At 38.5% G+C, this 13,220-nt stretch overlaps 2 protein-coding genes across 2 annotated transcripts; one reads left to right on the plus strand and one right to left on the minus strand.

The window, feature by feature from the left end:
- Positions 1-941: 941 nt before the first annotated feature.
- On the minus strand, positions 942-5,271 carry chmp1b (charged multivesicular body protein 1B). Its single transcript, XM_028031157.1, has 8 exons — positions 5,093-5,271; positions 3,119-3,216; positions 2,894-3,040; positions 2,741-2,809; positions 2,549-2,656; positions 2,425-2,468; positions 1,775-1,847; positions 942-1,623 (listed from the first exon to the last, which is right to left on the minus strand). Exons 1-8 carry the CDS (start codon positions 5,106-5,108, stop codon positions 1,579-1,581), a joined length of 600 nt encoding a protein of 199 aa, XP_027886958.1. The 5' UTR covers positions 5,109-5,271; the 3' UTR covers positions 942-1,578.
- Positions 5,272-5,300: 29 nt separating this feature from the next.
- Positions 5,301-12,676, plus strand: LOC114152968 (terminal nucleotidyltransferase 5D-like). Its single transcript, XM_028031156.1, has 2 exons — positions 5,301-5,977; positions 7,847-12,676. The coding sequence occupies exon 2, from the start codon at positions 7,856-7,858 to the stop codon at positions 10,115-10,117; it is 2,262 nt and encodes a 753-aa protein (XP_027886957.1). The 5' UTR covers positions 5,301-5,977; positions 7,847-7,855; the 3' UTR covers positions 10,118-12,676.
- The last annotated feature ends 544 nt before the right edge of the window (positions 12,677-13,220 follow it).

Genomic DNA, 13,220 nt, shown 5'->3' on the forward strand with positions numbered 1-13,220 from the left:
TAAAAAAATACTTTATTGATCCCAAAGGGAAATTAAATGTTGTTGTAACTCATATTAACTCAAATTCTTCTCTTTATTGTAGATGGAGGCGACAGTTGACTAAAGGCACACTGTTTTTGTAAGACTCATGAGGAAGATGGTCAGGGTTGTCTATAACTTTATTGATTTTACATAAAATGCCTTTTTGCATCATCATCTTCAGACGTCTAGATAAATAAATAGTCTAAAGAAAAAAAAAGAGCTGTTCTGTTAGTGCGCATTTGGGTCTGGACATCACAAGAGGTGCCAGAATGGAGCTAATCAGTCACCATCAGTGAATATAACAAAAGAAGAACTCTGAAGTATTTGAGAGAAAAAAAAAGGTTCGGTCTTACATACTTGTGCCAGAGATTGACTCTGAAAAGAACAGTGACAGTGATTGTCTTCAGAGCTTATAGTACAAATATGCTTATATTGTGTGACTGTTTTTGACTGGTTTCTGCGCACATTTACAAATGATTTACAGCTCAAACGTTTGACTGCAGCCAAACAGGACACAACTAAATGCTGATTTTGATTAGAAACTTGTGAATAAGGAGAGAAAAACACACGAAAACACAAATTAATGTATTACAACAAACTCTGATCAATCCCCTTATGTGATGTCACCAGGAACATGTACCTGTAAAACTTTCTTTACAGAGTTCATTGGATTTTGGCTAAATAACTATTTGCAATGAATGAATTAAATATTTTTCCATATGGTGTCAAACTACATCTAAAGTGAGTTTGATTTTTTTTTTTTTTAAAGTATGCCAAAAACATTGTGGTCTTTCACAATGCATATAAAAGATAAAAATTATTTTCTCACACGAATTGTTATGGAAAATGGATTTTATGCAGGTAATTTTCAAACTGGGCATTATCAATAAAAACTGCATTTAAAAAGAAAATGCAGACAATTTGTATGGGTATTATAAAACTTTATTGTTCATTCTCTTATTTTTAACCCTTCCCAAACAATGAGAGTAAATGACGAAGGTGAAAAGGGACACAGACAACATAACCTTCTGAAAATATTGATCATAAAGAAAATAGAATAAATCAACACAAAAAGTCAGTTCACCAATAAGAAGAAAGCTTTCAATAGTTCTTGAAATGTAATATGCATCTATTCTGCCCCAAGTATGCACACCTGAATGAAAACAAAAGTACTATTATACAAAACCTTGAGAGCTTATCTGAAAATGAATGATAAATAAAAAGGTAATAATTTCTTTTGATTTTATTACTGTCAATATTGTAAGTGTGAATAAATATCTTTTTTTTTTACCACAAAGATCAAATCTTTCATTTCATAAAAAAATTTCCAATTACAATTTTTAATCTCGTTTTTATTAGTATGAACCTGGAAATCAAAAAAATCAACAAGCGCCGTAAGTTTAAGGGAACAATTACTCTTTACAGTTGCTTCTCACCAGACAGAATATGCAAAGAGGAGGGAAAAGCAGACATAATGTCTAGAAGAGGGCGTTATAGTCAGGTAGTGTCTATCAGGTGTGTAGAACTGTTCTGGTGCTGCTCCACTGCTTCTGCTCTTTACATCTGATCTCTGAGCTTGGCGAGCCTTTGAGACAGTTCGTCCTGCGAGCAAGAAACAGTTTAAGGAAGTAAAGATGAGAGCATATTTTACTTTTAGCTTAACATTTATAAGTGACAATCATATTATAATTTAGTTTTCTTATAAAACAAACACTTAATTGTTTAGATTTAACAAGCAAACATGACAGAATACCTGCTCTGCAGAGGCTACGCTGGTACCCACAGATCCTGTCTGTCCTTGAGGGAGTTCCATGTTCAGGTCCAACCTGAACAGAAAGCAAAAGCTTAACCATCATATATAGGCCTGTTATAATAATCAATAAATTAATTAATCTCATGATAAATTAAAACAAACTCAATTATTTCCATTGGCATTTCTCTTTTTTTCTCTCTTTCTACCAAAACACAGATGATAAAAGTCTTCAGTTTGGTGCTTTGGTCTCAACTAGCCCTTTTTTTGTTTACAAAGACTTAAAAGTCTATTTTAGTTGTTGTTTTGTTTATTTATTTTGGATATTTAAAATGTCGTCCAGTTCCAGTGTTAGTTAGAATTTAAAGTTTATCAATCTTTTAGAATGTGCTCTTGCATTATTATTATTATTATGTTATTACCATTATAGTACTTAAAAATAGTTTCAAAACAACAATGTTATCGTTTATCGCAATAACGTCTGGAACAATTTATAGCCCAGCAGAATTTGTTATTGCGACAGGCTTAATTATATTCATAAGACTCACCTAAACATCCACAAATAACATCAAAGCACAATATATCACTGAAAAAATGAATGAACACAATGCGATTTCATTTATCCGACAAATAATATTAGAATGAGTGGTTACCCTGCTTCATCTGCCATTTCATGCAGCAACGACTCCACTTGATTCTGTAACACACATTACATATTACATTCCTGCAAGCAGTTCTTAAACGGATCGCGAGAAAAAGCCGAGCAGAGAAAGTCACCTGTGGTGTTGTGAGAGTCGTCGTGCTGCTCATGGTGTCTTCCATCTGAGCAGTCTGGACGTCCAGAGTTTCAAACTGATGTTCAAATTTGTCCATGAGAGCTGAAATCTACAACAAAAAAAGCACCGCCAAAGTTTAAAATATGTTACTTTCATTAAAATGCATGAATATATACCATTTAGTTGGAGATACCTTTTCGAGATTCATACTCTTCAGAGTGGCATCCATGCCTTTCACCACTCCGGCCATAGATTTTGTGACCTGCGAGATAAAACCAAAGAAAAAGCTGCCATTATTTTTGCCACATGGATGTGGAGACGTTAACTGAAGCAGCGTGCGGCGCACCTGGTTCATTGTAACCGCCGTCTGGACTCTCGCTGCCACGGCGTCGACTCGGGCGCTCATCCTCAGGAAGTTCACAGACTGATTCTTCTGTCTGATGGCGTTCTCTGCGTGGATCCTCGCCACTTCCATGTTCCCCTTCTGGATGGCCTGAAGACAACAAAAACTTTGATGAAGCTCTCAATAGCCGACGTTGACAGCTGGCCTGATGAGTGAAACACAGCTTACCTTCTTGACTTTTGCCTTCTCTAATTTTTCCTCTTTGTCACATTTCTTTGAATTTCTTTGTAGCTCTTTGGCAGCAAACTTTAGATTGAAGAGATTTTCTGAGAAACAAAGTTAAAGAACAACAACACAAAGCAGGAGGACGAGCAGAAAAAAAATCTCTTTTATTGATTGCCCTGACCACTGATTGGGCCACTGGAATCTAAAATCTCTAATTTTGTCCCATCACTGAAAGGACCAAAATAGGCTAAAACAGGTTGGACTGAGAACATACAGTAACTTAGAGAGGAAGTTAACAAAGAACAAAGAAACCTCAGAGTTAGATATTTTCGATATCAGTGAGGTGTTTGAAAATCAATTCACATAAAGAATAAAAGTTATAAGAAGCTTCTTAAGAGAAAACTGTATTTTCGTTCAGTCATTTCATTTGTTTAAGCTGCCACAACAGGGAGGAAGTCTTCACATAAGATTCTTAAAGATAAGATTCTTAAATGTCAATCTGACAACTATTTTGTTTAGAAATAATGTTGAAATCCTGTTTAAGTTGCAAGGCTATGCAACAGACTTGTTTGACAGAGGATATTGCTGAATTTGTAGATTGCAGATTGAAACTAGCTTTGTCACGCTAGCTTTTTGACATAATATAAATAATCAACCACAACAAAAGGGTTTCTTCAGGTTCAAATGTTGCTAAAATAAATTAATAAATGCTGAAACAATCAGATCAGCAAACAAGAGCTTTTTCCTCTTACTTATTCAGATGAACAATTATTTGCTTCCAGTGGTAAAGCAAGGGGAGAAAACAGCGTAATTATTATTATCACGTATTGGATGTTTAAATTATACTGTGAAGCCATAATTTCTTGTGATCTGAAAAAATTATAAGTTTGAGATGTAAAACAAAGTTTTGAGGTCTGTTAAAGAACAGATTAACTTGTATGAATTTTCTGTCCCATAAAGTGACTTTTCTAATTGTATTTGTAGATTTTTTAGTGATGTAACTTTGGACAGTTTTTTAAAAATAAGTGTTTTCTGTCTTAATTTTAATTCTAATGTATCTATTTTATTCCTAGGGCAGGACAAGTTTCAATTTATCAAGAAAGTCAAGTTAAACATCTCTGATCAGTGCATCTTTACATTGTTTTGCAGCATCCACTATGACATCATCCAGCTCTGCTTACTGTACAGCATTACGTAATCTGTCCACAAGAGAGCACAATTAGGTGATTTCCCAACTGACAAAAACTGCTTTATCGTCTTTTTTTTTTTTTTTTCTAATAAAATGAATGAGAACAAAGATTATGTTTGAATTTAGTGAGAATAAACCAACAAATCCCGACTTTCCCCATTAAATTCTTATCTGCCAGTTTAGGAAGAATCTCTGAGTAACTGATTAGTAACTGGGTAATCACTAAGTCGTTTATATCCAAACGATAAGCCAAGTTATTATTTTGACCTAAATTTCACACATTTTCGATGACTACAGAATTGACTTATAGCTTCGTTTTGATAAACACAAACAAAGTTTGTGTTTACCAAACTATACAACTAGTTTACTATCTATTTACAGGCTTTTGTGTGGTTCTCAAAAATATAGAGGTTACCACATAAAACAAATATAAGGATACTACAGGTATCAACTTAAACTGTTGTAGGGAAAACTATAGAAACCACATGATTCAGCTGTGGCGTACGGTATCAAGTTTTATGTTTTCCGATGTTAGCACAGAGGCCTTAAACGCAGCTCTGCCAAAGATTACAGACGCCTGAAGAAATTCAGTAATGTTCAACTTATTAAATAGGCTACTTTATTAAGCTTTCAGTAATGACTGATACACACTGTAACGTCTCAAATGTCAGTGATAAATAAATCTCATATTTTAAAGAAGCTACCGTGTTGCGTTGAAGGCTTTAGCCACTGCCTTCTGTGTCGTTACGCCGCACTTCTCTTCCACTTTCACCGCTTTTAAAGGATACTTTCCATACTCGGCATCTTTAATGGCTTCTTCGGAGACCCAACAATAAAATTCTCGAGAAAAATCCACAGATAAAGTGGTCAAAAAAAATAAAAAAAGTTGTTGAACGTTGGCACTCCTCTGTTTCGGTAGAGTTAGCCCTCTTCCGCACTTCCTGGTGTCTCACCAAAATATCAACTACGTCACTGTCACGTGGTGTAGGTATTCCATTCAAACGTCACGAGCGAGATGGCTCCGCCTCTTTCGCCCAAATATGAATGAAAATATATATTTAAAATCAATAAAACAGAGACAAACGCGTTAGAGGAACACGTTAACAGTAAAACTGCGGAAACGCTGACTGAAAACATGGAGGGAATGCGGGCAGCGGGGTGAAAGTGGACGTGCCGCTGCGGTGGGCGGCGAAAGCGCCTGTCTGATGATTAGATTTACTGTGTGGATCGCGGTGGAGAGGGAGGATGACTCACTCCGTCTGATGTGAGGTTCACCCCGCAACAGCTCGGCAGTGCGGTGGCACGCCGGCGGTTCAGGCTGACATGTCCGCTGTACTCCAGCAATACAAGAAAAACTTTATCAAAGTATTAAGCTGCCCCCTTTTCCGAGGTCAAACGGGGTACGGGCTTTGTTTGAAACTTGAGTGTTTCGTCACTTGGTAGTTAGAGTGACCCGTGGAGTCGTGATTCACCGTGAATTTCGTGACGGCTAATTGCCATGGAAACAGTGCTGCTGCGCTGAGAGGAAATTGTCCGTATTAACTTCAGCTTCAACCTTTCCAATAGGGTCGGATAAACCTGTTGGATACCTTAATATATATTTTTTCCCTTATATATTCTTTTGTCTTGGTTTTACTTTTTTTTTTTTTTACTGTAATTTGACAACTAATCAGGTGAGTTCTTATATGTGTTACTGTCATAGTGCAAACGCAGTTAACATGTTTTTCTTTTGAGTGTCTTATCTAGTTTGAGTAAAAATAATCGCTTGGTAATTTGCTAGATGTTGCACATATATCTGTATTAGGCTACATAGATTTTGTTGACATGTTTGAATTAGATAATTTCATTTAGAGAATAAAAACTGCAAGATTGAGAAAAAAACTAAAACAAAAGTGGGGTCTGCAAAATTCTCAAATCAGAACCTATCAGTACATTATTGTGCTAAATTATATCAAATGCAACAATCTATATGTCAAGTTCACTGGCAGAGGATTTTATGGCCCTGATGCCACGTCAAGTGGTGCATTTCGGGTTGTTTTTGCGCACATGGAAAGAATCCATGAGAGCCAATGAGTGATGCTTTGTTCAGTGGCTGTATGAGTCATATAGTCTTATCTATAAAGAAGCCAAGTGGCAGAGGAGCAGTCCTGCTGCAGGACCGAGCTGATGTAACCCCTGAGATTCACTAGAGGCTGCTATGGGCCACGAGTCCCGGTGCCCCCGGTGGCTACCTCCCTCCCACTGACTGTATTTGCACGGGTGGAAAACCAAATACTGACACTGACCTCACACAGACTCTCTGTGCAGAAAGAGCTGCTCGTGTGTTAGATTCTCAAACCATACATAGGTGAATGAATTAGACAAAATTAGCAATGGTGTAGTCTAACAATTTCTTGCAAATAGATGTAATTGAAGGAATTAAAAGAAAAAGAACCTATTAATAGTAACCAATGACTTTCTGTTGCCCCATATAAATATGGGATGACACAGTTGGCTGGATGAGGACTCATGTTTTCCTTGCCAGCATGCACACTCAGCAGGACAATGAGGGAGGCTAAAACAATACGTTAAAAATCTCCAAAGCTCACTGCTAGAGAATTACAGCTCTGAGTGGCATTTTGGTGTCACCAAGTCTCCATAAAAATCATCAGACACCATCTACATGCCAAGTAGTTGCATGTAGAAAATAGTATTTTCTGGCATCACTAAGTGTAGGCTGTGAAGTTGCCTATCACAGTTATCACAAACCATTTCTGTAATAAATTGAATCATTATTTGAAAAATTAATTCTGTATTTTCTCAGGTTATCTCAGTTTGATATTAAAATTTGTGATTAGTGTTTTCCGTGACAAAAAAAAGCAACACCTAAGGAAATATTTGAGGGGAAAGTACTCCCTCCCCACACTCTAAATGTATATATAAATGTATATATACATTCCCATGCTCAAAAAAATAAAGGGAACACTCAAATAACACATCCTAGATCTGAATGAAAGAAATATTCTTATTGAATACTTTGTTCTGTACAAAGTTCAATTTGCACAACAGCAGGTGAAATTGATTGTCAATCAGTGTTGCTTCCTAAGTGGACAGTTTGATTTCACAGAAGTTTGATTTACTTGGAGTTATATTGTGTTGTTTAAGTGTTCCCTTTATTTTTTTGAGCAGTATACTTCCATGTATTTGAAAATTATGTTTTTCCACATTTTTCAGTGTGAGATCATTCTACTGTAATAAAACATGGACTATTTTAAGGTAATGACTAATCTTTGCCAGAGGTGCTAATTGTTGAGACTGCAGTGTATATTTAAAATGCTAGAAAGTATAACAAAATAGAAATTAGATAAGGATGCGTACAGGGAATTGCATCCTAATGATACAGACATGGAGCAAAAATTAAAATCTCCCTGTGTAAACTGAAAACGACTCCACAAAATGCAAAGGCAGTGGTTTTCTAATCCAATTTTGTTTTATAAAAATATCAAACCACTTTTATCAGATGGTCAATGTGTGATACAAATGACAGGCTTCTCTTTTCACAGGTAAGGACAATGGAGCATAAAACTGAAAAGAGGTTCCACAACCTGACCCATGAGCAAGTCGAAGCTCTCGACAAAGTGCTGACTGAGGTGATCCCGATCCACGGGCGAGGAAATTTCCCCACACTGCAGGTGAGAGCCAAAGACATCATCCGTGTGGTGAAAGATCGACTGGTGGAGAGGGACATCCAGGTTAAAGACATACGCCTCAACGGAGCCACCGCCAGCCACGTCCTGGTGAGAGATAACGGCCTGGGCTACAGAGACTTGGACATCATATTCGGAGTAGAGCTGCCCAGGCAGGAGGACTTCCAGGTGATTAAGGAGGTGGTGCTGGGCAGCCTGCGGGACCTCCTCCCATGTGGGGTTAACAGACGGAAGATCACCTGCCTCACTATGAAGGAAGCATATGTGCAAAAGATGGTGAAAGTATTCAATGAGCACGACAGATGGAGCCTGATCTTGCTCTCCAACAACAGATCCAAGACGGTGGGGCTCAGATTCGTTAGCTCTCTCCGGAGGCAGTTTGAATTCAGCGTGGACTCCTTTCAAATAATACTAGATCGCATGCTGGAGTCTTACTGGGAGACTGACAGGAGAGAAGAAGGAAAACTGCCCCTGAATGCCAGGAATTCATCAAAGAGGCACAGCAGCAAAGACAAAAACAAGATACAAGACCAATCGAGCAGTCGTCAAGATGTCAAAGAGGATGCTGGAAAAGATGGAGAGATGGCAACTAATTCAGGCCCTTCAAGCCCAGATGAAGCCGTTTCTCCGTTTGAGCGTAAAGATGAAGATACGGATCATGCAGATGGAAAGTATGAGGCAAAAGGACCTGAGGGAAACAGCCTACAGCAGGTGGAGGATGATGTGGGTGGCTGTGAGGGCGTCCATTCAGAGGTAGACATGTCAGGGGTGTTTGAGCTTTGTGAAGAAAGCACAGAACAAAAAGAACTGTTCGATGGTGATTATCCCTTGGAAGCATCGTCGAAAGCTTTTTTCCCCGATGCAAGAGATCCATTAATGACACGTCCATGTTTAAAACTGCAGACGACTGAAGAAGTGTCCATAATAAACACTGAACCATCAACATCCGAAGAAATAGCTCATTTTGAAACAAGTACAAAGTTAGAGGTAAACATCATAAACTGCAAGATGGATAACACCCCAACGCTGCAAGAATCCCTCTGTGAATACTCCTTTCCTCCCCCGGCTAAAAAAACTTGCAGCACATCACAGGACATTGTGCCAGACTACTGCCCTTCTCCGAAACTGCAAAGGAAAATGTCACGGAAGCTGATCAGCCAGCCTGAAAAGTGGTCCTTACTCACGGATGTGTCAGACCTTACAACTCAGCTCTTTTCTCCAATAGAGGTAGTGAAACCTCTTCAGCCAAAACCCCCTGTACCTGATAGCGTAGACGTTCGTGGCTCAAACGTTTTATGTCCTGAATCAGAACATTTTGAGGGTAAGGACACTCTTACTGTTCCTTCGTACAGTCCAGAACTTACACCTCAGGAAGGTGCAGGCTTGTCTGATTCCCCAGAACAAACCGTGAAGCCAAAACACCTCAAGAAGCCTCCTGATTTAAAGACTCAGAAAACCACGGTTTTAACGCCTCAAGTTGATGATCAAGGTCCTGAACGTCTTGACACTGTTCCAGATAGTGTCCCATATATCAGTGTAGAAAGTGAGCCTGTTATCACTGTTGAGGCAGAGTGCATGTACGGAGACTTTGAGCAAGCGGTGGACCACCTTCGCCAACGCCTCATTGCCACCCACAACCCAGAGGAGATCCGTGGAGGGGGCCTGCTGAAGTACAGCGATCTGCTGGTGAGGAACTTCCAGCCAGCCAGCGAGACTGAAATCAAGTCCTTGGAGCGTTACATGTGCTCCCGCTTCTTTATCGACTTCCCTGACGTATGCGAGCAGCAGCGTAAGATCGAGGCCTACTTGCAGTGCCACTTCATTGGCAGCGAGGAAGCGAGCAAGTACGACTACCTGATGACCCTGCGGCGCGTGATAGACGAAAGCACAGTGTGTTTGATGGGACATGAGAGGAGACAGACCCTCAATATGATCACTGTCCTTGCTTTGAAGGTTCTGGGGGAGCAGAACGCCATCCCCAACACGGCAAACGTTACTTGCTTTTATCAGCCAGCGCCATACGTGTCAGAGCCAATTTACAACAGCTACTACATCCCTCAGGCCCAACCGCCACTTGTCTACCACCCGTACCCTCTGCATGTTCACATGCAGTCTGGCCTTGTTTAGCCAAAATGGCACGCTGGCATGAAGGCATGCACTTAGCATGGCGCTCTGCAATTAGATGCATACGTGGAAGTTTTAGCAACAACAGGTAACAAAAGTTGCAGTGTTGTTTAAAGTTTTAAAATCCCTCCTGCTTACAACAGATATTGGGTGGTCAGGACTGAGGCGGATTCAGAGGTAAATGCGCATTCTCTTTAAGAAGAGCCCAAGAAAAGAAACACGAGAGCTTGTTGAGAGGATTTCATGAAATCCGAGGGGACCTGCTGTACGGCCGGTCCAGCTCAGTTTTGGAGTACGGGAGTACCCTCCTGCATTGAAGGCATCGTAATATGTCTACATGATAAACACCTTTAACTTATTAAGTGTAATCTGTTGCTTGTTGGCTACAAGGATCTTGAAACCTTGGTCTGGGAAAAAGTTCGAGTCAATTAGTTAATCCTGTGGGGTACAAACACTATAACTGTTTTGTGAATCGTTCGTCTGAACCACATTCAGCGATCCCATACCTGTGTGCACATTGTTTAGAGATAAGGTGCCGTTTACTGTGGGGTTAGATTAGACCGTGGTGCTTCCATAATGTGGTAAATTATGTATTAGTGGATGTGAATTGTGAACACATCATGTAATAAGGATATAGTAGCTGAAGGCAGTTAGAGAATAAATAAACCAGATTTAACTGAATAAATGTCTTGTACTCTCGCTACAGTTTCTGCAGAAAGGAAAAAAAACAGAAGTTATAAGCTAATAATTATCTAATCATATAGCAGATTTCATACAATGACTTCTTCCATGTGTCTCCGATTATGATTGAAAAGACCCTTTCCACTTTTATTGGGACCCTTGGTTAAAGATGCATCAAAAGCTTTAAAATAATTATTCATTAGAAAAATAAAACACATTGAAAGGTTTATTTATTAAGTGTAAGACAACAACAAAAAAATGTTGACAAGGAATAATTCCTTGCCCAAACTCACCATTCGGCTGCGCTACTAACAATCCCAAAATATGAATGTCTCTGAAGCATTTTTATCATTTATTCTCTACTTTTAATGAATAAGCCATGACATGTTGTTTAGATGGGCTACGAATAAAATGTGACAGAGTCCCAATTTTATAAGCCTCTCTTCAAAATGGGGAAAAACAGGAGAAAATGCTATTCAACTTAAAGACAGATGCTTATCTTCAAAAATGCAGAAATTATATGGCTCGATGCTCATTTCAAATCAATCAATGTAACCAGTGCTACTGCAATAAAAAAAATATATATATTTTAAGGCTTTTTATTTATCTTTACAAATGTAAAAATAACTAATGTGAAATATGTGGTTTAGGTAGAAAACTCCTGCTAATTCATCCTGTTTCAGAAATATCACTTGTGATTTTCTTTAAAAAATGTAAATCAGTTTCTTCTAAAATATTTCACACAATTTATGAGATGAAACTATATTCAAAAATGTGTGTTGTCTGAACTTGTCAGCTGATCTCTGTCTTAGCTGAGTTTGACATGATTTGATTGTGGTTGACAAAAATATATTAAACTTAATCAGAATTAGATAATTACATCTTATTCAAGATGAGCAGGAGTGACTGCAAAGTGATGGATAAAACGGAAATGCTTTTATCTTTTATGAGATTTAACCACGAAGATTCAAACTTTGACAGAGAAAACACATGTTTATAGCTCCAACATCTAAAAAGAAGGGAAAAGTGTATAAAATTGATATATTCCACTCAAAAGTATCAGATGCAGTGTGGTAAAATGTAGATAAAACATATTTTTAATGCCTTACTTTTTTTTTTTTCATATGAAACAAGTTGACAATGTCCAATTCAGCAATTGTTCCTCTCGTCCTTTCTAACCAGTGAGACATTGTGATGTTTTATTGGTCGTTTTTTGTCACATTTTCTTTGAGCTTCTGCTACGTCTCATTCCTCTTGAGGGAAGAGTCACAGAGATTTGCTGCGATATGAAAGCCTGAATGCATGTTTTTATTCTAACATTTGGAAGGAAATATGCCAATTCTCTGGGGAAATCCCTTTCTTTGTCGTCCCCAGACGGATTTTTGCTGGGTGTGAGACATTGCTGCAGTCATGAACGTACGCTGTTTGGGGTTTCTCTGCCTGCTGTCCTGTGCAAGAAAAAAAAAAAAAAAAAAAAAAATTAAAGTGCAGCCGTCGGTTCCTGCACTGTGTCTCATTGTGTGTGTGCAAAGCACTCGTGTTTAGTGTTTGTGATTAACAACAACAAAAAAAGACAAAGTGAAGCACAGGTTAGAGCAGGTAGGTACCCACACTGACACTGAAGCACAACGTAAATGCACTTAGGTATTGTTGAGTACTGACAGTGTTTGACATGCTTGTGATCCTCCAGCTCACTATTGATAATCATAACAATGTGTGTAAGTTGTCCCCCTTGTAGCTTCGATATGGCCGTATTTATCTTTGGGGTTTGTTATGTGTCGTTGGAAAAACTGTTCTTGCAGTAAAGACACTCCGATATTCCTGTTATGAAATCTAGACGCTCAAATTGTTGTCATTGTGTGAATAAATGTAACACAACGGCTCCGTGTCTGGCGTCTTCTCTCAGTGGAACGTGTTTGGCCAACTGTTTTATTTCCTCAAGCTCGGAGGTTTGTTGTTTTGGGTAATCATCGTAATTTTTGCAACAGCCCTGCTTTGGGGAAGCTCAGGTACTTTGCAGCATGTTCAGATGAAATGCACGAAATGTTACAGACAGATAAACTGGGGCGCTCCAAGAGAAGGCAAAGAGAAATAAATAATTAATACAAAAAAATATTTATTTATTGGGTTTTTATTGTAGAAGGTGACACTGTATGCATTTGTATTTATTCCACTGCACGTTATATCCAACCCATACAGTTCCAATCACTAATTTCAAAAAGAGGAGTTTTTAATGTTACTTACAACAAGTAACATTAAAAATTCCTCTTTTTGAAATGAAAGGTCAGCCTTTCTATTGACTGTTCCTCCAGACGGATTTTCACTCTGACCTTTCTTTATGTATGAATCCATGCCAATTCCAAATCATCTCCCAGCTCTGCTGCTGGTAGATGTGATGGCTCAAAGTGCGTCACAGCGTAATTTT

This window comes from Xiphophorus couchianus, chromosome 11 (genome assembly GCF_001444195.1).
Source record: "Xiphophorus couchianus chromosome 11, X_couchianus-1.0, whole genome shotgun sequence".
Classification (NCBI taxonomy): Eukaryota; Metazoa; Chordata; class Actinopteri; order Cyprinodontiformes; family Poeciliidae; genus Xiphophorus; species Xiphophorus couchianus.

Coding starts and splice junctions, on each gene's coding strand:
- chmp1b (XM_028031157.1), bottom strand. Junction 2,469..2,548: donor CGACTCTCACAACACCACAG/GTGACTTTCTCT, acceptor TGTGTGTTACAG/AATCAAGTGGAGTCGTTGCT. Junction 1,624..1,774: donor GCGTAGCCTCTGCAGAGCAG/GTATTCTGTCAT, acceptor TCTTGCTCGCAG/GACGAACTGTCTCAAAGGCT.
- LOC114152968 (XM_028031156.1), top strand. CDS start 7,856: ATGGAGCATAAAACTGAAAAGAGGTTCCACAACCTGACCCATGAGCAA.